We start from the raw sequence: 27,636 nt of genomic DNA, 5'->3' as shown, positions 1-27,636 counted from the left end.
TTTGGCCTGTTCTCTTTGCTTATAGCTTCACGTAGCTGAGAGCTACCCCACAAATAGATTTAACCACAGCTCCCTGGTATATGGGGAGGGGTGGAGGCAAAACTCTGAGACATCAGGGTGGCTAGATGTAATTTCCTGCTCTACTTAAGAGAAGAGAGGCCTCTTGACACTTCCTGTGGTTTGGGTCTAGGAGGGAAGGGAGAGATAGCAAGAGTCATGTGATTATCTTCTCGAGTGGGAGGAGAAACTAGGCGGGGAGATGTGACGAGGCATCTTCTATAAATGGGACAACCACCACTGCCTCCATCTCTCTCTCTGCTTCATCTGGCAGCTGGTTTCCCTGGTGGTCCGGAAAGATTGCAAACAACCAAGAGGTAGTTTTACAAAATTGCTATCGGCTGTTAAGGGGAAGGGTGGGGCTCCACGGCTAGTTGCTCCAGCTTCTAGGCCCAGCTATGAACCTTTGACTCATGGGAGACAATGGATCCATGGGCTCCTTGAGAGCCTCACTTACCAACGTGTCAAGTCAATTCTGAGCAAGAACTGGGGCAAAATCGTCTAAAGCAGGGGTTTTCAAACTTGGCCCTTTTATGACTTATGGACTTCAACTCTCAGAATTCCTCAGCCAGCGTGCCTGGCTGAGGAATTCTGGGTGTTGAAATCCACAAGTCATAAAAGGGCCAAGTTTGAAGACCCTGGTCTAAAGGGAAAATAGAGGAAGGAGTGCTTTAAGGTTCAATTTTTACAAAAAGCAGGTGGAATAGAGAATGGGGTTGTTCTCCTTAAGTCTATTAAATTCCTATATGATTGCAAGTAAATGTTTCAAGATTTAAAAGAAAACAATTCCTCATATTATCCTCCTTTAAACATATTTAGGAGGGGAAACAAAAAATGGGGAAGTTACATAAGTCATATTGTGACTTAACAAGAGAAAATATGGCGGAGATGCCAGTGAGGGCACATTTTGGCTTCTTGAGGCACTGTGTAAGGAAACTTTGAAATTTAATCACGTGCCCTCTAGTGTTGGGAAAGAAAATCAAAACTGTTTTCAAACCAACTTCCCGCCCCTGCTCAAGAGTGTTAATGGTATTTTAAAAGCATTCTTTACCTTCTGTTCCATTGTTCACTTGTTCTAAGTCTGTTTCTTTCTGTATAGAAACCCTTGTTATTTGGGTGTAATGAAATCCATGTACCTTTGCACAGTATCTTGATCTGAAAACTCCTCTTTCTCTCAGGATACAATCCATCTTCCTTCTTGAATCCTACCTCTGGACCAAGACTGGCTGGTAAGACATGATGCATGATTTCTTTTCCTCCATTTTGGAACCACAGTGAAATGCAATGTCAAAGACAGAAGGAAGCATAAGTGAAAGCATACTCTATAGGAAAGAGACCCACTGCTGTAGTGCCTGATACTTTACTAAATAACAGTTCTCTAAAGGCAAAGTTGAAAGACATTTGCCAAAAATCATTGAAGGAAGTAGATAAATTGTTTAAGTTAGTACACAACCATTCTCAACATGTGGTTCAGAGACCACTAATGGTTTGCAAGAGTTACTGCGGGTGACCTCTAGCATGGGTGCTGAAATAAGTATCTTTCTCAAAATGGCCGAAACTCAAAGAGAATACCACCAAGATTTTTAATATTCTTGTTTAAAATTTTGGCTTTCCTCTCAAAATCTCCTAAGATTTTAGACAGAAGCACTATACCAAATAATCTATAAGAGTTTTGTGTTCTCAAAATGTTTATTTTTTAAAAAAAAATTAATTTTGTTTGAGGTTCAGAATGATCCTATATAGTAGTAATAGGACCCTAATGCTTTCAATCACAACACAATTATTTTATAAAAGAAAATTTCTAAACTGCTGCTTTAATAGGAAGAAGGGCAGGGAGAAATCAAAGACAATGAAGAAAAGAAAGATGAACATGGGATCTCTAGATAAATTAAACATAAGAATATTCTTTAAATGTCAATACTTTGAGAAAAAATTAGAGGAAAGAAGAAATTTCATCAATTTATCTCCATTGTTTTAAAATCACATTAATAATATATGTGAACCAATTGCTTTGTAAAGCTCTTTGACTCATTTTGGAAAATATTTAATAGAATATTTAATTCTTTATTTAAGAGTTCTACTGCATTTATTCGGGCTTAATCCCATGTGATTGAAAAACTTGGATTTCTTCCAATGGATTATGAACAAGCCAACAAGTTCTTTGCACTGTATTTCAAAAATGTTTACTGATAACCCAAGTGCATACAACAGCCATAAATTCTTGTGCTGCTTTTCTATGGCTCTGCTTGCCATATACTGTGATATTATTTATAAATAAGTCCAGCTGATATTTGTAAAGATTATATTCAAGTAAATGTGATCAGACCTAAATTCAAAATGAGATCTTCTCTGAGACAATGGATATATTAATTTTTGTTTTTTAATCTTTGTAAAGTAACACATTATATCATATATCCTATATAGTATGGTGATTGAAAAACAACATATTTGCCTAATTAAATCAAATTGTATTCTGGTAAATTGCCTATCACTTTTGAAATTAGAACAAAAACCAAACACTGTCTAAAGAAATGCTCTTTATTCTAGTCAAATATCTCATTTCCCAACCCAAAACATAAGTGAGATAGGTCTGCACAATATTCATCTCTTACAAGTCACATGTGGTAACACATCACACTAAATCTGTTTACCTTAATTGCCCCATAACAATTACCTGTTGAATAAGTTAATGCATAGTTTTACAGTATAGTACCCTGAAAAATAGCTATACTTTGTTTTGTCTTACTTGTCTGACTGGGCACTGTGAAACAGGTATGCTATTTGCACTATGCTGTATTGTTTAAAGATAACAGTAAGATCAGGAAGAACTGGAGCTGGTCAGTGTGGATGGCTGCTTTTCTCAGATTTCACTTGTTATTTCTACTAAATCTATTTATGTTGGAATTTATTTCCCACTATTCTCATGCAACTTAATGCAGTTTACATAAGGATCACTCTTCATTTTATCTCCACCAAAATGTTATGAAACTGAGATTGTTTATTGTTTTTCTAAACTGAGTGGAAAAGGCAGGAATTTCAAATAGAATTTAGTGTGCTAGATCTTTCTTTTCCCCAAAAAAATGTTTTTCGTCAAGTAAAACTAAATTAGGGTGCTTTTGAAAATCAAATCCTGACTTTTAAAAAAGATGAAATCAACTTTTTCATATGCAGTGGAGTTACAGACTGCTAAAGTTATACTGGTTTTCAAAATTAATTGCTCACCTTTTTTTAATTCCCAACAGAAATACTTGCTTTCTACACCAAAACCTGAACTACTGTCTCCACAATCTGCCCAAGAAGATTTCAAGGTGAGGATTGAGCAATGCAGTATCAAAGAAATGTCATTCAACAGCTGTCACTCAGATATTTTTTTCCAATTCATCACCACTCTTCAATAATTATCAGACATTCTGCTAAAATCTCAAGCATGAACAATTTATCTCTAAGCCAGTATAGAGTAATTCTGTGTCCTTTCAAAGTTTTGAACTACAACTTCCACACAATCTTGCAACTCCCACTGCTATTCGAGCAGAAAAATTGAAATGCATCATATTACCTCTACTCTATTATCATACCTCTTATGAGGAATTGGTAATCTCTAGAGCTAAACATACAATGTAAACAATTGTGGCAGGTTAAGTAAGCTGGAATGATGGCTACCAATTTGGAAAAAAAGAGTTTCTTTGGTAAAACATACACTTGGTAAGCCAGATTCTACCACTTACTTCAAGACCAATGACATGAAGACATCAAGAGAGAGATATGTTTTTTAAAAAAATAATTCTGCCATTATTAGTGAAATCCTTGTATAAATAACTAATATGCTTAGCACTTAAAAAAGAGGGTGAGGGAGTGGGAATGAAAAGGATGGATTTAGTTCAGTTTCACACAATTGGGTTTTGCCTTAGCACATTCATCCAAAAAGTGCCTTTTAAGGGCAAAAGAAAACAACTGGTAAACCTCCCCCCCCTACACACAAAGAAATCAGGGCTGCACAGAGAAAAGCAAGTTAAGATAGAAAGAGATGTATAAAAAAAATTTGGGATGCAAAATGAGCATTGACTGTCTACACTGGACTTGCAACACACTACTAAAAAGTACAGGCTGCACATATTCATATATTCTTAGCATTTTGCCACATGAACTGGTTCAAAGGAGTCACATGAAATTGCCATCTAAAAAGAGGAAGGTGAAGCACCAGTTTTTCCTTTCCTAAATGTTTTTACTTATAAGCTAATTCATAAGTTACTTAGTCTTTCTACAGCTGGAGCAATGGGGGGTGGGGGGAAGGGGAGAGATAACCAGATAGAAGGAAATGGAAGAGAAAAATAGAAAAAAAATTTAAGCCATTCTCAGAGAATACGGAACCTTATTTTTTACACAATTTTGCCATGTGTATTTAGTAAAGCGATGAACCCATCAAGATTGAATTTATTTGCCATTTTACCCTCTTGCTAGAAGCAGTAGAAACTACATATAGGCTGTGAATGTATTTAGGCACCAAGAGTACTTTTAATACTAGTAAAAATGTTGTCTCACTCCTAGCCCACAAAATAGACTGTCAAACCTCTCCTCCTGCTAGTGTCTCCCTGTTTTATCAGCAACCAGGGAGCTCTCAGCCGGTGGAGTAGGGGAGACGTAGTAGTAGGACAGCTCAGAAGGTGGTTCTGAATGAAGACAACAGTGAAAGCCAGTCACAGATCAAAGCTACATTTTATGGACAGTGGACTCATCCATAAAGTAGAAAGCACTACTAAACGCTTGTGTCCAAGTGTAGTGTTTCCTACTTTATGGATGAGTGTACTGTGAGCAACGGAGGCAACAAGGGACAACACAATCAAGAATGGAAAACAGGCAGCAGTATAACGTGTAAGTATTGTCTGATTGTCCACAGATTATATAGCACAACGTTTCATTTAGGTACAGATTGCTTTTGATGTACTGCCATTGCATTCATCCCTTTCCCAGCTTTTGGACTCAGAATTCCCCAATCTACGTTTAGGACAATTTTGTATGTTTCTGTGTTTAAGTAAAATAAAGGAGAAAAGCTAACAAAATGGTTATTTGGCTTGTACTTTTTTCTTCATGCAATTTTGCTATTTCCTTCACCTTCCATGTGTCATATTCTCTCCTCAGCTACATTCCACGTTTCTGAAGCGTCAAAATATTTTTAGTTGAGCAAAGCCAAATTCAAAATTCCTTAAGTTTTATTTCTTTTGCTGGTTACATTTAGAACTCATTATAGTTCTCTCCAAACCTAAATTAATTTTGCCATTTAGGGAAGAGGTTGGCTGAAGTGTGAAAAATGATGACAATAACAGGATAAGCTATTAACTAGGTATGTATGTAGAAGGGGCTTCCCAATACTAAAATATTTCATGTCCATTAGTGTAATGAAAATGAATAAAATAGTAACACAAATATATATTGAATTGGTTCACAAATGTTAGCAAAGGTAAGGGCTTAACAAACACGAGCATTTTAAAACTCCAATTTCAGTTCTGTTGTGTTCCCAACCACAGTTTGCTGGTTAGTTACAAAGAAAGTTAGTTGCGTTAGGTTCCATTGGAGAAAAAAATATTAAATAATCTATTAATCTAAATTGAACCTTGTTTACAAAATCCTCAGTGATTTAGCTTCTTATCTGCTCCTAATACAGTTAATTTATCCAGTCAATCAAACAGTATGTTTTTTAAAGCAAACCTAAGAGTCAATTTAGTGTAGGGGTTAAAGGCACTAGGCTGGAAACCGACCATGTGCTCCAGTACTGGCTTAGGCACAAAGCCAACTGGATAACCTTGAGCAATTCAGTCGCTCTCAGTCTTCGGAAGAAAGCAATGGACTACATTCTGAAAAGTTGGCAAGAAAATTGAAGGTATTTGTCCAAATATCAGGCATCAAAGGTAAGAGCACGCGCGCGCGCACACACACACACACACACTACTGTTTCATCCAACCATTGGAATGCATGCAAGTATGAATATCTAACACCCTGTCAGAGAGCAGAAACCATTCTGCTCTTCCTCTAAAACTTGTGTGCAAAAACTATTCATTTAAAACACTGCTCACCTCAAGAACTGAAAGTTACTAGTAAAGACGTGAAGAAAAGGTTAAGAATGTTATTTTTACAACCTGAAAAGGAATGTTATTTTTACAACCTGAAAAGGGGAAGTACATTTTACCGTATTTACAGCCGATTTATTTTTATATACCCTGACCTTTGTGTTTTAAAGTCTGCATGCCACACGGGAAGATTAAAACACACTTCAGTTTACCTAAAATCCTGTGCAGGCATCACTTCCAGATAGTATCTTTTTCAAGGATTAAAATGCTCATCGGACAACTGAAACGTAGATTCAAGAACTTTCCCACCATGACTGTCCATCCTGGTTCTGATGTCTTAATTACCATTTCTCATACTGTGTATTTTGAAGAGCTGTTACAACACAGGAAGGAATACAGAAGGCAACTGGACTCTTGGGGAGAACACAAGGTTCATCTTATTCACTAAAATCAAAATCTTGAGTTTCTTACCAGGAATGAAGGTGCATGACCTCAGCATTTAGAAAGAAGCTTAAAATCCTCCATCTGTGCATGCCAAGATGGCCAGGAGAAACAAATAGCGGGCACGAACAGTAGGCAGTCTATGGGCTGTATATGGTCTCCCCTCCACCTTCAAGCCAAAATATAGCTAAAAAATGACTATATTATAGTGATGTAACTTTTGTTTTTTGTTTAAAATAAAGGGTTGAAATGGGACAAGAAGTGCTGAAGTGCTTCTGTTGCAGTTGCTATCTTAACCACTACACAAACAATGCTTTTCAGGTCAGTTTTCCCTCATCTTCATAATTTACAAATGGGAATCAGAGTGGTTTGCTTTAAAGCACTGAAATCTGACCTAATTCAACCATTAAGTAAATTTAAAGCTTTTTTTTACAGGATTAAGAGTGCAAATGGCATTTGTTCCACAGTGATCGCTCATTCCTAATCTTACTTTAACACCCACCCACCCCCCCAAAAAAGGAGGGAAAGGTTTAGCTGTGACACGACAACTTACCAATGCCATCTCTGAAATTTTCCAAATTGAGCCTGGGCCCCTTCAATACTTACAATGCCACATCAGACCTGTTGCCACTCACTGTTCATGCTATCCTCAAAGGCAAAAAGATTACCATTCCAGGCCATTCAAAATGTGTCCACGTGTTTCAGTACTTTTACTGAATTCATCCAATAAAATAACATTTGCCTAAATATATTAACACATTCTTTATACCTATTTTCTAAAGTTGCATAGCTAGTACCAGATAGGGAACTGCTGTTTTATTTCCTGGGGGTTTTTGTGTGTGTGTGACAGCATTTCTAAGCACATAATTCCAGGATGTTGTTTTTCATGCTGAGAAACAGCCTTTTGAATTCCACTAGCACCTAGCAGATATGTAAGGCTAGCAACAGAAATGTAATGGCACATAGAACAAGGGTGGGGCAAGGAATGACAACAATCAGACAAAAACATGTAATTTTTATTATGTTGCGGTATAATTTTTCCTATCTTAGTATTACACAATTAGCTCCATGAATCCAAGATGACTTTGGGCCCCAGCATACCAAACAATAAAATGTGAAATTCCATGCCAAGAGTTTTATATCAGTTTGTGATTCTACATGAAGAGAATGAAACAAGGAGGTTCGCAATCTGTACACTATCGTGGCATGGGATGTTATCTTCCTTTGTTAAGCAAGACCAAAAACAAACAATATTGGCAAGAATACGCTTTAACATGTATTAGTAGACATGATGAGTAGGAACAATACCTAGGTTTCTTCCTCTCTTCCCCATCTAGAACAGGGATCCTCAACCTGGGGGCAGTGGCCCACTACCGGGCCGTGACCTGCTGACTATCGGGCTGTGGGAAAGGTTGGCCAGTGCACACACGTGTATGCAAATACTTGCGCTAGCATGGAGGGCACAAAGACAGGACATGCCGTGAGGCACAAAAATGGGATGCTGCACTTCGGGGTGCAAAAATGGGGCACCACGCCACGCAAGAACGGGGCAGGGCGAGTATCACCATTTGCATCGCACACATGCTCACAGTCCTGTTCACGCACATGTGTATAAAATGCTGCCCCCTTCCTTTTCTTCTGGTTGGCCAACCGAGAAAGGTTGGTGACCTCTGATCTAACTCACAGAAAAATCCTAAAATATTCGCTCATACTTCGGTTAAGGAATTAAAGGCAAACTAGGATGGCTTTAACAGAGCCCTATGTAACTAAAACTTTAACAGAGCCCTATGTAACTAAAAATTAACGGCAGTCAACTTCAAGGAAGATAAACACAACTGGCAGGAAGCTGTGTTTAAACTGGGAGAACAGACAAAATATCATAGTCTTTAAAAGCTAGAGCCATTATAGCCATTTCTTTATTCCTTTTATTCTTGGATGGAAAAAGGAATCTTGTTTTGATCAGCCATGTTTCTTCAAATCTGAATTTGCTCTCTTTGCTTTCAAATGCACAAAGATCAGTGATTTTTTAAAAAGAAAAATAAGATTTCTCTATGTGTATCTAATCACATACCATAGCTGCAAATAAGGTATATTGCAGAGTCCACTTGAAAGCTTATTTTTATTTGAAAGGGAAATAATTTGGATACTATTATTAACTCTGCCCAACAAGATTAACTCAAAAAGTTTAGTTTAAAGAACTTTTGGTTACTAAAGTTACTTTTGGATTTAGTTTAACCACAGTGGCTCAACAATTAATGATGCTGAGCTTATCAGCTGGGAAGCTGACAGCCCAGGTTTAAGACCTGAGCATTGTTCGATGGGGTAAGCTCCCATTACTTACTGCAGGTCCTGCCCTCCTAGCAGTTCAAAAGTATGCAAATACGTGTAGATAAATAGGTACTTCATTGGGAAGGTAACAGCATTCCTATGCTTTGGCATATAGTCATGCTGGACACATGACCATGGAAATATTTTCGGGCAACAGACTCCCTCGGCTAAGAAACGGAAATCAGCACTGAGTTGGACATGACTGGATAGAGGAAACCTTTGTTTATTTTGTGTTATTTAGTTAACTATCTTCAGCAGACTGAATACAGAAATGTGTGCATGCATGTGTTCTATATAGATGGGAATTAAGTACTCTTATTCTAGCTATTCACTCATCCTTCAAACCAAAAGCACTAAACAGAGGAAAAGCAACAGTAATGGTAAGAAGCCTATGTATTTAATTGAAGATCTCCTTTGACCAGTCTTAAAGAAAATTCTGAATGACTCAGCAACAGATTTTGCATTTCATAAGTTTTTTATTTGACAGAAAAAATCTCCTTGCTGTACATATCAAAAAAAATTAAATGCTTTTAAGAAATATGAAGAAACTTCTGTTCCCACCCTCCCTGACTTAGGGTTTCTCAGCTTCTTCTCAGCAAAATTTCAGTCACCTTTCCCCTAAAATGCCTGAATGCCCCTGTTCCAGTTCCAAACCTAACCCCTCATGACCTGGCTCAGCTGATCAATATGAAAGAGTCTCCTTTGAGGGAGGAATAAAAAGGAAAAAGAGCACTACATATTAAATTCATTTTGTTCTGGGGGGGAGGAGCAAGAATAGTTTAACCCACAATTTTGCCACCACCAAGAATCGACTCCACTGTTGCAGGCTACTGAAAGAAACTGCCTGCTTTTCTTCATAAAAGCTTGATAGAAACAGTGGGGAACAGAGGAAGGAGCTACTAAATAGCACTGCCTTCCATCTAATTCTGGGCTGGTAACATGCGCTCTAACTTTTTATTACAACCCTCCACCATTTCAAAAGGGGGGGGGGCTGAGAAACACTAAATCAAACAGATTAGATCACATATCCCTCTACTTCCCACCCACCCATTTGTGTGGTTTTTTTTAAAAAAAAACCCTTTTAAGTCTAAATCAACAAAAAGACAGCTCTCAAAACACAGAAGTAAAGATTTTAGCTGCAAAACGCACAGGGAAAAAAATGCTCACAGGAGAAGAAAAAAAAAATCAAATGAACATCACCAACTGTTGGAAGAAGAGGAAGAGGAGCATAGAGGCTGTGGATCCTGGTGGGTGTTGAGCAGAAATGTCCAGGGACAAGGGGAATGTAGCTGCCGACAAATGACAATGACGGGCAATAAAGACAGGGACAATAAAGAAAAAAACTGATGAGAATAAAAAGGTGATGGGAAAAGAAGAGATCTCCACTCCCCCCCCCCCATGCAAACACACTGGTTTCCAGTGGACATCAGGAGGCGGGGGACTCCCACCTGGAACAGCACTGGAGGCTGGGAGGGGCGCAGTCTGTGGATGCGAGGACAAGGACTTTCCGCTCTCCAAAAGGCTTACGGGGACCTTAGGGAGAAAAGGGAGAATAAAAAATTAAGCAATGCAAAACAAGGTAGCAATCTAATCTCTTTGCCAGAGGTGATTGGTATAACCATGTACAAATATTTTAAAGTACATTGTATTAAGGAAACATGACTGCTGAAATACTACTGGTACAAAGATCATGACTGAGGAGAAAAAAGGAAATTCAAAAAGGGGAAAAGTGTATATACTGAAATGTATAATGCCACTGGAACACTTCTAAGAGCCCAATCTACTAAGGACACAAACAGATTAGTAAAATTACTTCCTTACACTTAAAATTTACACACAGAGAATATATAGAAACCATTTTTGCTTAGAAATAAGTTATAGCAAATTTCCCTGATAGTATGTTAAAGGGAAGTTGATTGCTTTACTTCTCCAGGTTGAAGAATGATAACCAGTATTGCTAAAGTGGCAACAAATGCCAGAAACTACCACCTTCACCCATTACTGCCACTAATTGCTGGGTTTTGAATACCCTCTTTACAAATGGCCTTAGAATCAACTACCCTTGGGAAGTAACAGCAGGAATACAAACAGTCCTCGATTTACAACCACAATTGAGTCCAACATTTATGTTGCTAAGTGAGAAATTTGTTAAGTGAATTTGCTCCATTTTACGACTTTTCTTGCCACATTTGTTAAGTGAATCATTATTAAGTTAATCACATGATTGTTAAGTGGATCTGGCTTCCCCATTGACTGCTTATCAGCAGGTTGCAAAAGGGGATCACATGGCCCTGGAACACTGCAACTGTCACAAATATGAACCAGTTGTCAAGCATCTGAATGTAAATCACATGACCATGGGGATGCTGCAACAGTCATAAGTGTGAAAAGGGGTCAGTCATTTTTTTCAGTGCTATTGTAACTTCAAACGGTCACAAAATGAACTATTGTAAGTTGAGGACTATCTGTATTTGTTATTTTCTGTAAAGAGAAAGAAAGCATCATTGAGGTCCTCTGAATAATCCATTTTCATCATACCAGACTATTCTAGGAATCATAAAATATTACACATAAATTGTCACCTTTTCATTTTTGCTTCTCATCCCCTTTTCTCTGTTTGTATTTTTAAATTACAAGTGCAAGAACAGAAAATGAGTGGGGTTTATTATGGGAGCTTTTTAGGCTAAAGAATACAGCATAAATAGTTTAAATAAGGAAGAAGAATGGTCAAGTCTTACCGAATTTAAGAAGTCAGTTCTGATTAAGTTTCCAGAGAATAAAGGAATAAATGCTTTATAGCTCTCTGGATCTTACACTTCAAATCAGAAGGGAAGGAAACAGAGCATTTTCTGAAAATGGGGTATGTTCAGTCTAAGGACTCTGCTTTGAGATTAACAGAGTCCTCAGCTGCTTTCAGTTGGCAAGTGAGCTTAAATTTCAGAGAGCAAGTGGATAAGAAACATATTGGATATAGTCACAAATTATCCATTTATCAGAAGAGAAATTAGCAAGGATAATCCTCTTTGACCTCCAGTCTACCCAGGACATTCCAAACCATCATTATCTCAGCTTAGCTTTGTCTTTTTCAGACAGGCCTACTAAACAAATAATGCTCGATGACACTCATGGAAATAAAGATGATATCAGTACTCCGGCAATTTATTTGAAGCAAGCCATTTATTTATACCTAGATGTAAATGGGAAGAATTCATAGACTTCAAGCTAGAGATTTTAGGATTAAAGCCACTAGCATAATTTCACTATACCTTCAGGAAATGAGTAAGAACACAGTTTCAGAAATAACAAAACTATAATAAGTACACTCAAGTCAGTCAAATTGTTACACTTAATAGGACCTTTAGCAACCGTTAGGCATTTCTAAAACTAGCAAGTCATGCTCATTACCTTGAAGTTCTGCGACGTGGAGCTCGGGGACTGGGAGATTTGCGTCGCCGTTTTCGTCCTGGAGACCTGCTGATGCTTCGTCTGTTTCTCTGCAGGGACCTATCCCTAGACCTGTCTCTGGACAGAGAATGGGGGTATGAAACTGACTTGGATTCAATGTTAAATGCATTCTGGAAATAATCCCTAAACAACTTCTTGGCCAAGGGAAGTAAGACTTGCTAAAGAGACTTACCTACGTCGATCCCTTGGAGCAGAGGGTGGTTGGACAGGAGGGGAAATCTGACGCCGTTCTGCTGGGGAGTAGCTCAGAGAGCGGGAATCTCTCAGTGAGTCAATTGGTTTTCTAGGGCTGCGTGACCTAGAGATAGAAAGAGCCAATGATAACAAAAAATTGGTCAAAAATGGAAAGAGTCACTGACTGGAGGAATGGATTGAAAAGATGAATTAGCGGAGATGGCAAATTTAATTGCACTAATTAGGGAAAAGAATGTAAATAGTTTGTGTCCATCTGGAAACCTTTTTTGGACTTTCTGCTCAAGAGAAAAAAAAATAAATTTTGATTTTAAGTTTTGATGATTAAGTAGATCATAATTATAGAAACAGCTAGTATTTATTGTTTTAGATAAGTAAAAAGTTAATATTTAAACTGTATTATGTCACTGCATCGAAAGAAGCTGGAAGTCGCTGCTTTTTTATTCTTTCTTTTCTCATATTATCCATTTTCTCTTTCTTTTCTTCCCCTTTCCTCTTCTACTTTATTTTTAAAGTATTTAGGTACAGCCTACCATGTGCAGACCTATTTTAACTACCCAAAAATGTTAGGGCCACAAATCTTCCACAGATCTTTTAGCATCTGGAAATCTTCTTGGACTATTTCCATTCTAAACATTCAGCAAGGTATTCTCTTAGGATGCCAAGCCAAGGAAGGGAAGGGAAGAGCTAGTTCACCTCCACACTTCAACAACATTCCCAATAACGAATAGAACACTGATTCTCAGGTGCGAAGTATACCTCTTCATTAGCAGAATACTTACTTTCTCTTCTCTGGAGATGGTTTCTTTTTCAGGGAGCCCTTCATCACTGCCTGGAGTCCTGTTTTAGGCAATGGTATTGAGGAGGACGAAGATGACGAAGAGGAGGAAGATGAGGAAGAGGAAGAGGCTGAAGAAGAGGACGAAGAAGAAGAGCTGCTGCTTGAACTGCTTGAGGTTCGAGAACGGCACTTACGTTTGCCCATTTCCAGAGGTTGCTCATCACCATGAGTCTCTTTCAGCACTGGGCTTGGTGGCCTTTATGAGGAAAGGGAAGAGGTATAATTAAAGACTGGATGGCTGCAACAGAGGAAACAAGATTCAGGCAGGTTAACTGGAGAAACTCAAATTTCTGAATGGATACACGAACTCCAGCTCATGCTATTTATGGGAAAAGTCTAGGAAAACAGCTGACTTGAGTCTTTTATAAAAAAAAAAAAATCTTAGCAGCATATTCAGCCTATTATCAGTCAAAAAATAGGGATCCTTATGCCTCACAAAATGACAGTCCTGGTTGGCATTAGCAGTCCGAAATGCTACAAAGAAAACTGACTGTTATTTCTTGCCACACTAACCCTCCTCCTCCTTTTTTTTTCTTCTTTTCCTTACATATATAGATACTTCAAACCAATCCCCTGATTGCAGCCACCTTCCAGATGTGCTCCTGAGGTTTATGAGATATTACTGGAAATAAAGTAAAATCAAAACTGATAACATTTTGCAACACACTACTTTCCTTTTTTTTTAATTAAAAGAATCTACCATGCTGGGAACTGAGAAGCTTAGGTTTTCCACTGACAAAGGTTACTGCTACTTCATGGAGACTCATTTCCTAGGAAGCAGAGATGAGTCACTTGTATTAACAGATCCAGAAAACAAACATTTTGAGTTGAAGATTTAGGCTATCCTTGCAAACAAAAAGTAACCATGACTAAACAGCTTTCCAAACAGCAAAGACTCAAAATGGAACAATTACAGATTCTATCAAGCTATCTCTTGCTATCACATTAATTCTCTACACTCATTTTCTTGGTCTGCTATTCCAAGTATTAAAAAAAAAACCTAATCCTCCCCACTAGTATCTTGAAAACAGAATTACAGAAGATACATAAGCCAAGATTGCATTTAAATTCTGTTAAATACATATTTTGCAAAAAAAATTATTGTCCATCTTTTGCAGGCGTACTTTGATGCAGTACAACTCTTGCACAAAACCTACACAAAGATATAGATAATACAGAGCAAAACTGGAGTCCATAAGAATATAGTACAATATCTATTAATAGTACTCAGTAACATTAGCAAGCTCGGCCTCTGGTGGACAAAGGCCATCATTACAGTCTTTCAAAAGCATACCAATGAAGAAGCATTTCTGAAGGGTAACAATATCAGGTCTACACACTACATAGTGAAGTCACTTGGTTGATTTGGGTAGCTATAGAAATTGAAGGGAAAAAAATCAAACATATGAAATGTAAGAAAACGTACATTTCAACTGATACTATTAATACAAGAACTGAGAAAAATACAGATGCTGAAAGGTATATACAGTGACCACCCTGTACATAGGCACATCCAAGACCTGCCAGTGCCCATGTAGTTGACCTGAGCCCTCATACCAGAATAGCCATGTAGCAACTACAATCCTTTCTTCATCTGGAATTATCTATCTCCAGAAATTCTCTTAGAATCAAATAAGACTTTCTTGCCCCTTGAGCTCATTTGATTTCCCTACAGAGGAAGAGAGCTTGTTTCTCCCAAGCATAAAAATACAAGCTCACTGGCCTTTGTATCTGCTTATAAAGGAGGCTAGATTAGAATTCAACTTATGCAAGAGTTCAATCAAAATTTCAGTTTTTAAATCTAGCAATACTAGAAACAAAAACATCATTGGTTGTGGTATACACGCCTGTATCTATTTTATATATTTGCAGAGTATCTGAGACAATGTTTATGGACTATGGGTATGCACATCTTTTATGGCAGAGAAGTCATTCCAGGACTGGGATTAGAAAGTATATAAAACAAGGACATGAATAAAATGAGTGAATCTGTATATTACCTTCTAACTGACCAAGAAGAAACTGGATTTTAGGTTATTACCAGGCAATGACTGCTGACAGCTTAAAAGACATGGAAAAAAGGGATTACAAAGAAGAAAGGTTCTTACTGTTTCAGTTCAATCTCAGCCTCAAGCTTTGTTGCCTGATCATGGGGACTGGATTCAGATGAGCTGGACTCAGAATCAGAAGTTGAAGAAGACGAGGATGAGGAGGAAGATGAGGATGAGGATGAACTGGTAGAGGAGGCAGATGAACTTCTCTTTGCCTTCGAAGGGGCAGAGGGTGGAGGAGAGGGAAGAGCAAGTTGTAGGACTGTAGGACAGCTGCTCCTGGTGTCATCCTCCATGGCAACAGAAGCCAACTGTGACTCAGCCTCAAGGGTAGGTAAGTGCACCTCAGACCTGTCTGCTACTTTTCCTTCAGATACAATCTCCTCTTCTTTGGGGGATGGTACTAGGACAGAAATCAATGCTGGTAAGGGGCTTGAAGAAGCCGAGGAGGAGGAAGCAGAGGAGGAGGAAGAGGAGGAGTGGGACGACAATTTAGCTTTTACAGGAGAGAGGGAGCCTGCATGAGAACTGCTTCTCCCTGACAAAGGTGCACCAATTCCTGTATCATCTTTAATTATAGCTTGGTGCATGCTCTGATTCCTATCTCCTGGGCTGCTTCGGATGGCTATGGAGTCACCATTCTTTGACACTGGAGGCAAGTCATGTAGCATAGATGGATCGGGAGAGAGGGCCTTTCGCAATTTAGGAGATTCCTCACAAGGTGGAGTTAAAGCGCAAGGAATGGCAATGTTGTTTTTGCTGTGCCAAAGAGAGGAGCTTGCTGGTTTCTCTTGGAGGTCAGACTTGGGATATCTCTCTAGAACAGGAGGAGAGCGAGACTTTCTTCCTGGAGATGTGCAGGCTTCCTGGGAGCCTGATCTGGAATGCTTCCTCACAGGAGATGATTGACAATCAGGGGATACTCTGGACCCAGTGCCTTTATATGATGCTGTTACACGTGATGCATCTAATCTGGGAGGTGAACGGGATGCATTCCTACTTGTTGCAGTCCTCTCTGGGGACAACTGCAACATCTGTACTGGTGATTGGGAATGACCTCTGTGTGGTGGTTTAGATTTCTCCTGGCGAGAAGAGGATCTTGAGCGGCTTCTAGCTGGAGAGGAAATTGACCGTTCCCTCCGCAAAGAACCCCGAGATTTATCTCGTCGCCTGGAGAGTGAACGGGAGCGACTTCTCCATGAGGGAGAGCCAGATCTTTCTTGTCGCAAAGAACTTCTGGGCCTGTCACCATAGGATGACTCAGACCGATGTGGACGTGTGCTGGTGCTTGATTTTTCTCTAGAAAGTGATCTGGACCGTCCACGTCTTGGAGGTGTTCGAGATTTGCGTCTAGGACTCACTGGTGACACAGATCTCCGTCTTCTTGTAACTGGTGTTCTAGATTTGTCTCTTGCCCGTGATCCAGACCTACGTCTCCATTGAGGGGTTCTAGATTTCCTTCTAGGTCTTGGGGATGATCCAGCTCTGCAGTGGTGTCGGGGTGGTGTTCTGGATTTTATTTGGGACCGTGGGGATGACCCAGATCTACGTCGTCTGGGTGGTGTTCTAGACTTTATTCTGGGTCTAGGAGATGAGCCAGACCTACGTCGCCTTGGAGGCGTTCTGGACTTCAGCTTAGGTCTTGGTGGAGACCCAGACCTGCCACGCTTCGGAGGAGTTCTGGATTTTGGTCTAGATCTAGGTGGTGACCTTGATATTCTGCGTCTTGGAGGTGTTTTTGATTTTATTCTTGGTCTGAGCGGTGACACAGATCTGCTCTCAGATTTCTCTTTCCATTCTGGAGAAGAATCTGAACTGCTCTCACTAGAGTGCATTCTTGGCTTCTCTTTTGTCCCAGAATAAGAACCTGATCTGCTTCTTCGAGATGCCTCTTTAAATGCCCCTTTCTTCTCCAAAGGTGATCTGGGCCCCATCACTGCAGCTTTAGAAGTTTCTCTTATTTCTGGAGAAAATCCAGGTCTATTGTGCTTTGTAACAGTTGCAAATGTGCTATTCTCTGGTTCTGGAGAAGAATATGCTTTATCATGCATTGGGGATGAAACTGATTTATTCTTGTTGACTGACAGCCCCACAGAGCGACTAAGTCTGGGAGGTGACTGAGATTTATTATCTTCTGGAGATGTTGAAGAAGAAGTAGAAGAGGAGGAAGAGGAGGAGGAGGAAGAAGAGGAGGAGGAAGAAGAGGAAGAGGAAGATCCAGATCTACTCCGCCTTGATGAAACATCTGTTTTTTTAAGTACTGGTGATGACTCAGACGGCATTTGTTTTGAGGAAGACTGCAATTTTTCTTTTCCAGAGAGAGATGAACCTGATTTATTCTTTTGGCATGGAGATGAAGCACTTTCCATTAATGCCATGGAACTAGATTTGTTGTGCCCTGGAGAAGATCCAGATTTTGTTTTCACTTCTTGGAATTTATTTTGCTTTGGAGGAGTTTTAGATTTGCCATTTAGTTCAGGAGATGATCTGGATTCACTTCTCCTGGAGGGAGATTTCTCTTTCGCTGCCTGAGGGGACAGCCCACATCTGACTTGCTTCAAAGGTGAAGATTTTGTCATCTCAGGAGAGTATCTTGACTTGGTCCTGGGAGGTGATCTTGACTGCTCTTTGGTCACTGGGGAAGAGCCAGATGTGCTTTGCCTTGGAGATGACCTAGTCTTCTTTAACTCCAAGGAATCATTTTTGCATTTATCCAGTGGTGAAGAAGATTTCTTCTTAATTTCTAATGAAGATCCAGATGCAACTGGTCTTAGAGGAGAAAGAGATGTCTCTCTCAAAGCCAGAGGTGATCTAGACGTGCTCTGCCTTGGATGCAGTGATTTAGGTTTTTCTTTTGTTCCTACAGACCTTCCAGATCTGCTTTGCTGCAGTGGAGATGCAGACTTTGATTCTGGAGAAGCTGCTCGCCTTATTGGCGATAAGGAGTTTTCCTTTGCTGATGATTGAGTGGAACTAGACCGACTTCGCCTTGGAGATGATCCCATTTCCTTTTTCAGCATTGGGGAAGATCCTGCCTTTGACTTTGTTTTCACTTCTGGAGAGGACTCAGATCTGTTTCGTCTTCTTGGTAATCTCATATCTGGTTCTGGAGAGGACCCAGATATGCTAGGAGGAGGAGACTTTGACTTCTTTCGCAGTGCTGGAGAGGAACCAGATCGACTTCTTTTTGAAATGCTTTTAGCTTTTTCTTCAGCTGCTGAAGAAACATCAGACTTCCTTGTAAGCCTTGGAGATGAATCAGAACTGCTCTGAGGGGACATTCTGCTTTTGTTTTTGAGGGCTGGAGGTGACCTGGATTGACTATGCCTAGTAGGTGATCTTGATTTCTTTTTTGGTGTTGGAGAAGAACCAGATCTACTTCGTCTGATGCTTAATGTTGATTTCTTTTTTATTCTTGGAGAAGAACTAGAACAACTGCGCCTTGGAGGTGTTCTTGATCTTTTCTTCCTTGACCTTGGAGAGGAACCTGATCGACTCCTTCTTGGAGACAATCGAGTTTTCTTTTTAGCTTTTGGAAGTGATCCAGACCGACTACGTCTGGGAGATGCTCTTAATCTTCTTGATTCAGGAGAGGAACCAGAAAGACTACGTCTTACCACTTTTCTGGATCTTTCCCTCATTCTTGTAGATGAATCAGATCGACTTCTCCTAGAAGAAATTCTGGAAACTTTCCGATCTGGAGATGACACAGATCTGCTTCGTCTGGCTGAAATCAAAGATTTCTCTCTTCTTGGGGATGAACTTGATCGTCCTCTCCTGGGAGGCGTCCTAGTTCTAGATCTGCCTCTTCTCGGCTGTGTTCTGGAACGGGACCTTGCTCGCCTGGGTGGAGTTCTTGATCTAGACCTGCCCCTTCTTGGTGTTCTTGAACGTGATCTCCCCCTTCTTGGTGGTGTTCGTGATCTGCCCCATCTTCCACTATTTCTGCTTCTAGACCATCCATGCCTTTGGGGAGTTCTAGAGCGAGACCAACCACGCCTCTGAGGGGTACGTGATCGACCCCATCTGGGAGGTGTACGTGAACGTGATCTACCCCATCGCTGAGGTGTTCTTGAACGGCCTCGCCACTGGGGTGTTCGAGAACGCCCCCTTCGCAAAGGAGTACGGGAACGGGATCGAGCACGTCTCTGAGAACGAGACCTGCCCCTCCTTGGTGGGGTACGTGTACGTGATCTACCTCTCTTTGGTGGTGTCCGGGACCGAGATCTACCTCTACGAGTAGTGGGTGTTTGAGAGAGAGATTTGTCTCTCCTGCTGGCTCTTGCTCTGGAGCCTTTAGCTGGAGGGGTGCTGGATGGTTCACATCGAGATGTCTTAGAAGACTGCTTTTGCCCAGAACGAGAGATTTCAGGGGATGAGCTACATTTCTCTCTTTGGGTAGAAGCTTTCTCTTTGTCTTGTCTTTTGGAAGGGCCCTCTGGGGAACAGTTGCGAGAAACTGGAGCAGTCTTAGTTGGTGGGGAAGGAGAAGAGGAAGAAGAGGAGCAGCTACCACTCTCTGAAGGAGAAGGTGAATGCTGAGGTGTACAGTCCTCATGAGACATCTTCTTCAATTTGGTCTCAACACCCTTAGAATCAGATGAGGAAGCTGTAAGCTCCTCATGGTCAGGAGAAATCTTAGCCTTGGATTGTGGAAGAGTCCCATTACGATCCTCTGACTGCTTCTTAGCAAATGGAGAGGAACAGGCAGGAGATCTCTTCTCTTTAGAAGGGGGACGCTTTTCTCGAGAAAGATCATTCAGCACAGGAGAATGATGCATGCACTTTGGATCATGCTCAAGTGAGGGGGTGGATTTTCGACCCCCATGCCGAGCAGACTTTCTGTCCTTGTCTCTTTCTTTCTCTTTGGCAGGAGATGAAGGACTTGGAGAATGATGAAGGGTCTCACGTACTGGAGATTGCTTGGATATTTTCTAAACAGGAATATAAAAAATAGTAACTAGAACTGTCCTTTGAAAAAGCAAAAAAACTCAGCAGCCAGCTCCCAACTATATTATAAGCATTTTGGAAGTGAAAAGGTCACTTTAACTCTAAGCAACTCATTAATTAGCTGTCATTTTAGAACAGCATTTCCCAACCTGGGTGATTTTGTATGGTCTTCAACTTCCAGAATTCTTAGCAATGGCACATTCAATGGAAAATTCTGAGGATTGAAATTCACACATCATAAAAAGTTGGACACACTTTCAATAAAATATAATTAGATTTTAAGTTTGAGGAAGACACTGTTTTAATATAGTAAAAGAACTTAGAATCCACCATTTGTCCTCTCCAATTTTAATGAACCAATCAGTATTCCTAAGTCATTTTGTTCCAAGTGACTTTATTTATGTAAACATTTCTCACTTTCCTAATGCATATATTATTTTTTACCTCCCGCTTCTCTCTGCTTTCTCGAGGACTTGTGCTCCTGCCTTGCCGGGCAGGCTCAGCAGAAGATGAACGTTCTTTCTCTCCCAAATTCTTAGAAACCACTTCAGTGTCTGGTTTTCGTGAACTTGACAAAGGAGACTTGCTCTGCCGTCTAAGGAAGCTCCTTTTTTGCACAATGGGGCTGCCTGATCTGTAAACAAATGATTAGAAGGTTAATCCACAAGACTCTGCCCAAGTTTAATAGCTAATAACAAGACACAGAGTTTGATTTGCCAAGCTGTACCTGCTGTGGGAAGCATCTGATGAGGAAGAGCCTTCTGGGGAGGAAGAGCGATCCCGACGGTCTTTCTGAGATGCAGACTCACTGGTGGACCTAGAGTTAAAAATGAGAATCAAGATGTATGCAAAGAAGATCAACTTTAATTGCACAACACAGGTAGATTAGGTGATTTTTACCTCTTCCGTTTCTTCTCCTTGGATTTGTGTTTGCTTTTGGGACTTGGAGATCTGAGAAAAAAAGTTTGTTTTGAATCATTCCTGAACAGTGACGTACGCAGTGACTGTTTCTCCCTCCGTTCCTTTCATATCCTTCATAGGACATCTACTCTAGCAATACCCAAGAATAACTGTCTCTAATACCAACTCCAAATTCAGTCAGGAGACCAATGTAAAGTTTAGATGTAGATACACATCTTCTGAAACTCTGTAGAGTGCATGAGACAAACACAGCTGATCCCTAGGATCAGAATCCCATGAAAAGGTGCCACTGCTTTAAGATGTTGAAAACAAGTGCTAAATTTGCAATTCTCACACATTTTAAGGCACCTTTGGAAATCAGATCTGTGGAGCCCTGAGAATAAGTAACCAGAAAGAACCACTACATATTACATCCAAACATTTTAAAAATGGCTAATAGTTATTAAGACTCACCTGTGCTTTCTTTTCTTTGATTCTGATCTAGAATTAAAAAAAACATAGTTGGTAATCTGATGTGGCAGATGTTAATTATAACTTCCATCAGTTGTAGCCATGTGTTTAATGAACACGAATTATAGAATTTGTATTCAGGTTGTTAAAAAAGCACCAGGTTTCCTGTCCAATATCGGACTTTATTCCCAAGTTACCAAAAAACTGATGTCATATTCAATAACTTTAGCAAGGCAAGGCTGATGTTCAAAATTGATGCTGGATTACAAATGTGAATTCTGCCCATGAACCCCATCGAAGATGGTTATTAAGCTGATTTCTGGAGAAGTAAATGCAGCATACAGAGAACTATAAGTCTATCAGACAGCATGCCCTATTTTTATACAATCACTTTTTAACATAGAGGAAAAAAAGATTGAAGCTTTCTTAAGAAAATCCCCCCCCCCAAATTTTTGAAGACAGCACTACAAAAGACTTCGTAAATCATCATCATGATCAAATTGTGACGTCCCTAAAATCCAATTCTCATACTGGACCAGTCACTTTAATCCTCCCTAAAATCCTCTTACCTGTGTTTCTTTTTCTTTGAGCTTTTTTTCCTTTCTCTTCGAGAAGGTGATCTGCTTTCAGACCTTGAAAAGCCAAAAGGGCAAGATATATTTTCTGAGAAACTTTAAAATGTGAAAGTTCCTTTTCTTACTTCTAAATCTAAATTCCCCCCCCACCACCGCCAGAATCTAATGGATCTGAAAAAAGAATTCAAGACCCACCTGCCTCTGTCTTTCTTCTTTTTCTTCTTCTTTTGTTTTGGAGATGGTGAGCGGGAACTGCTAGAGTCTTTGATAAGACTGAGGAGACAAAGTCCAAATAATAAAATTACAGAATTCAATTCACAACATTCTACATAAGGACTTCTCATCCAAGAAGATTCTTCAGCTATGACTGGATGGTAGGGAATGGTAGGGAAGAAGCTGAAGAAGATTCTTGGATGAGAAGCAAAAAGTCTTCAAAGAAAAACAAGAAAGTCCAGTTGCCTTTTGAAAAAGCACTTTTGGGGCAACCATAACCTGGATGACTGAGAATCTCCATAAATACCTATCTTTCCGTATTTTTTTCTACAAAAAATAAAATCTCACAGATACAAGAAATAAAGTCAAGAATGGAAATCAATCATGAACCATCTCATAAATTAGCATGCTATAGGGGTTTCATTAAGATGAAATATTTCCTACATTTCAGGTACTTTATTTGAATTTGTCTTTTTTTTTTAAAGTCTCCTAATACAATTGAAAAACTCATTAACCAAAGCTACCTTGTAATCTCTTCTTGCTTATTTTCTTCCAGTAGTGATTCCTCATACCTGTACTGCTTCTGTTGCTCTTGCTGTTGTTTGGCCACTGCAGCTGTTGCTGCCTCCTTGGCCCTGCGGTTGGGGTCAAAAGAACTGCCATCCACATAACTATCACTGATCCCAAAAGCAGCTCGCAGCCTCTCATTCTTCTTTTCATTGGCCTCAGCCAATTGATGGGTCTCTGTAATACTGGAGAAGAAAAGAAATAGTTAATAGAACAAATATATTACAATACAAGGATCCTATCAATACACAGATTGGTAGGATCCATATTTTATGGAAGAACAACCTCTGTTAAGATGAAAAGTAACTATCATGATAAAACAACATAAAAATCAACCAATGCCTTACTTACCTAGACTTCTGCTGCTGTTCCCCTTCTTTGACAACTGCCACATCTTTTTCTAGCAGCATCATCCGAAATGTGGCCACTTTCTCCTGAATTTCCCCTTCTCCATACCTATTGTATGCATCAGAATAGAATTTATGGACTATAAAGAGATATTCCATTTAAAAGCTAAATCACTGAAATGAGGTAAAGAAAATATTTCTAAAATGCATGGATTATAAAAGATCTAACAATTCACCCTATAAAAAGTACATAACTTACTTAATATAGAATACTGATTAAAATGAAAAATGTAAATCGAAAGAGTTTTAGTTCAAATTCTGCTTCTATGAATCTTTTAGAGCATCTTCACAAATCATTTCATCTCTTAAGCCTTCTGGCCATTAATCTCTGAAAAATGTGGCCAATAATAGCCTATCTTACTGGACTCTTCTATGTATTATTATTGCGTATTACCATTTATCTCTATATAACATTCAAAAATGCTTTATAATATTAGGTACTATTAGTACAAAACATATTATTTTCAACCATTTTCATTTCTAGTATATCCCAAATATGATTATCCAGTTTTAAAATACTTGTAATAACCAAAATTCTATTGAGTATGTAAAAATTTTCTTAAATTTTGCTATTTTCTGAACAAATTCCACTGAAAGTAACTCAAAATGAAAAAAACATACAGCTAAATATCACAACACTGTATTCCTTTACTCCCTATATAGATATTATATTTAAAATACTTGTTCCGCTAATCATTCCAAAAAATAAATGAGACCTCTTTTTGTAAAAACTGAGTGCCAAACACCAGAAATGAGAAATTTTGGATGAAAAGCATACATCATATCATTCCCAAATCTGTATATTTTAATTAAGAATGTTGGTTGATCATTATTCTCGCTCCTCTTCTCAAATCACCATCATGTCTTGAAAACATCTTAGCCTTGACCATCCTGTAACAACTCACCCTTGTTCTTCCATGAGTTCAGCCAGTTCTAAGCATTTCAACTCAACCTTCCTTTTGCGCTCGTGATCCAGGATGTCCTGGTTGGGTTTTTTAACCAAAGATGACTCCAGTTTCCTCAGCTCCTCTTCTGACTTGTAGTCAGTCCGATCCTTCTTGTGACGCACTGCTGAGAGATTCCTTTGCACGTAACCGTTGGTGCCACTGCCCCGGGGAGTGGGGAGTCCTATCCCATTGTACATGGCTCTCACAGACTAGCACCTCTGGTGCCTCTGATACCTAAAGACAGTATGATAAAAGGCAGAAGAAAAAGAAAAGGGAATCAATTGTTTTACCAAACTTTTTTCACATCACCATATGGGTATATATATCTTTTACCGCCTGCAATCAAAAGACCGCCGTCTTTTTTCTATGAATCAACTACTTTTCCTTTTTGTTAAATTTCAAATCCATTCCCTGTCCCAGACAATACACATTTTATCATTCCCTCTTATTTTTCCTGAAAATTCCTATTTCCTCCTTACTCGTAACTTATACCTCACCACCAGAACCCATACTTTAATTTTCTCAACAGTGGATCAGAATTCAATGGTACATACTTTCTTAGAGGAACCCTTTTATTAAATAATTTCATATTCTCTATACTGCAACCACTCCCAGACTATTCATTTTTGTTTTCCCCAACCAAAAGTTGTAGTCAATCATCCCAAATTATTCAGCCCACAAATTTTCGCTTCAATTCTCATGATTTCAACACTTACATTCAGATTTGTTTTATCTTAATATATATCCTGTACCCCAAGGACAAATCTATTAAGCCATTCTTTCTTTATATTATGTACATATCTAGTTTCTTTCCAATAGTTCCTGTTTAAAATCTCCCTCTCAATAAACGAGGCAATCCTATGTATATTAACATGAAAATTTACTAGGACTTACTTCTGAATAAGAATTGGCCTGCATAATTTATCCTATAATCTTTTTACAAGCTTATCATCGAACCCTTTTCTTTAAAAGGCTGAAAATCCCTATACACATATCCACTAGATCCCTACCATTTACTAGTAATAATGATTTATACTGTATTATCCTTCGTCTTCCTTTACAGGCCCCTACTACATTTTCAAGAACTGAATAAGTTCATGTTTTAAAAGCAAGATCTCAAGTCCAGCTCAGTCCACAGACAATATAAATGAATTGATAACTACACACACGTTTCCATATCGTTTTCTCTAGCAATATTTTAGCGGAAATAGTTTGCTCGGTGTCTTTAAAAAAAAAATCCTTGGACTAACAGTTTGGGAATTGCATGGTGGTCCTCCATCAAAGTACGTAATAATCAGACCCAAAACTGCTTTGCTTTTTTTTTTTTTAATCAGCAAGGCTGAGTAGGTGCTGCCATCTGCTGTGACATATACTTCTTACCTTCCCTCCAAAAAAATCCCCAACCTACCGACTGATAAGGCCTAGTCAGCCCTCTATTCTAATTCCCTGCCACCTCAGGCCCGACCTCCCTCCCTAGAAAGCATCGCAGCTCATTAGGCCTCCTCCCTCAAGGCCTGCTGAGGCCCGCGATCCACCTTTACCCCTGCTTCGAGGTCCTCACTGCCTTCGCAACACACGAAGGGCAAACCTCGCTTGCCTCTTACCTCAGGACCCGTAAAGGCCACCCCACGTACACACACACCAAGCCCGCGGCACCGTCTAGCCCCCCCCCCCTCACATCTCCCCAGGCCTGCCGCGCCACCCCGGCCTCCAAGCTGCTGCTTCTCCGCGTTCCTCTCCTCGCGTAGTCCCGCGTCCCCCGATCCCTCTTCTGGCTTTTGCCTGCGCCACTCGCTCGCGCTCCCTCACCCGACGCAGCAGCAGCCGCCGCGGCGCAGGAGGAGGGTGAGGGCCGGGGGGGGGGGCAGGAGGTAGCCTGGAACCTCCCCCTGTCCCCTCCAATTCGCTCTCGCCTGGAACCCTCTCCGCCCGTTGGCTTATGGGAAGTGGAGTTCGTAAACGAACTCTGTGGGTCCTCCCTACCCACAGAGGACGAGAATAAAGACTACTTGTCCCGAGATGCCTCGCAGGCAGCACGAAGGTCGGCCGCCATTTCCTAAAGCGCTCTTGGGGAAGCGAGAAGGGTGCCTTGGCACCGAATTTTCTCGGTTTCTCCTCTCACTTCCCTTCCAGCCTTTATCTCTGACCTTTATTCGCTATCATCAGACAGACACGCAGTACACTTCAGGAAATTCAGCTCCAATCCTGGGGTCGGGGGGTTGGGAGAGGGAAAAAGAGATGTAAATATCCGTTCCTCCCGTCAGCCACCGCGCTGTTCTAAATTAGAGTTGAAGGGGAGAGTAAATCTCGCGAGAATTTTAGGGCGGAGGACATGTGCATCGTGTCTACGTTCCTGAAACGCTATTCCTGTGAGCGTGTGTTTTCAAAGAACGCTGGGAATTGTAGTTAAGATACGACTTTCCTGTCAAAGCTGTCGCACGAGTATCTTTTAAAGGCGGACTACACGTTCCAGTTGGAATTGCGAACTCCCCTCCTCAGTACATAAAAAGGAAGTCAATTGTTTTTCTAGACTAGAGAGAGCCTTCCCCGTAAAGCCCAGTGGAAAACTTTAAAAATCTTCCGTAGTACTGCAGAGGGCGGATTGAAGCGATAGCCATGCTACTTATGTTTTCCCGTCATGCACGGGGTTTCCATTTTGTTAAAAATTGCTGTTTTCTGTTTCATGGTGTGATGCGTTGGCTTCAATAGAAGAAGGTGGCAATATTAATTTTTAAAATCTATTACTCACAGTGGGCAAAATGGAAGGAGACTTGCTGGAAAATTTGATTTCCTCTAAAGGTATTAATAGGATATCGATTTAGACTTTCCTAAGCTTCCAGATTCATCTCAACTTTAGCACATCGAAATAACTGCCCAAGAGTTGTCAGAACAATGAAAACTAATGGTGGAACTACAGAAAAAGTCAAAATGCGGGATTAGTAGTTCAGTCACACAATACAGTAACTCATATGTGATAACTTTACTTAAACTGTTTTCAAACTACCTTGTCATATTACCTGGTATCCTCAAACAAAATCAATTTATGCTGTAATATAATGGGTGTGTAAAACATATTGACCTAACCATAATTAAATTAATAGCATTCCCTGGCTCAACTCAAATTTTATAGAATTTCATGATACATTGAACTATTAACAAATCACACAG

At 39.8% G+C, this 27,636-nt stretch overlaps 1 protein-coding gene and 1 long non-coding RNA gene across 5 annotated transcripts; one reads left to right on the top strand and one right to left on the bottom strand.

Annotated features, from left to right (window-relative positions):
- The first annotated feature begins 126 nt into the window (after nt 1-126).
- Nucleotides 127-5,114, top strand: LOC120309038. The gene is made up of 3 exons (XR_005556985.1): nt 127-374; nt 1,236-1,286; nt 3,300-5,114. It is a non-coding gene; the product is annotated as an uncharacterized LOC120309038 (long non-coding RNA).
- A 4,231-nt stretch (nt 5,115-9,345) lies between these two features.
- SRRM2 (serine/arginine repetitive matrix 2) lies at nt 9,346-26,755 on the bottom strand. Of its 4 annotated transcripts, none has more exons than XM_039345830.1 (15): nt 26,616-26,755; nt 24,427-24,702; nt 23,466-23,570; nt 23,120-23,299; nt 22,530-22,607; nt 22,329-22,391; nt 21,763-21,789; nt 21,289-21,339; nt 21,116-21,205; nt 20,833-21,022; nt 15,496-20,372; nt 13,329-13,583; nt 12,527-12,652; nt 12,295-12,411; nt 9,346-10,422 (listed from the first exon to the last, which is right to left on the bottom strand). In XM_039345830.1, exons 2-15 carry the CDS (start codon nt 24,663-24,665, stop codon nt 10,413-10,415), a joined length of 6,408 nt encoding a protein of 2,135 aa, XP_039201764.1. In that variant the 5' UTR covers nt 24,666-24,702; nt 26,616-26,755; the 3' UTR covers nt 9,346-10,412. The 4 variants fall into 4 exon arrangements, with proteins under 4 accessions (XP_039201764.1, XP_039201762.1, XP_039201765.1 ...); XM_039345828.1 differs by lacking the exon at nt 26,616-26,755 and adding an exon at nt 26,278-26,405; XM_039345831.1 differs by lacking the exon at nt 26,616-26,755 and adding an exon at nt 26,147-26,264.
- Between the last annotated feature and the right edge of the window lie 881 nt (nt 26,756-27,636).

This window comes from Crotalus tigris, unplaced genomic scaffold (assembly GCF_016545835.1).
Source record: "Crotalus tigris isolate CLP2741 ecotype Arizona unplaced genomic scaffold, ASM1654583v1 scf7180000017977.1317863, whole genome shotgun sequence".
In the NCBI taxonomy this organism is placed as follows: domain Eukaryota; kingdom Metazoa; phylum Chordata; class Lepidosauria; order Squamata; family Viperidae; genus Crotalus; species Crotalus tigris.
This window is presented reverse-complemented; position numbering and strand designations above follow the sequence as displayed.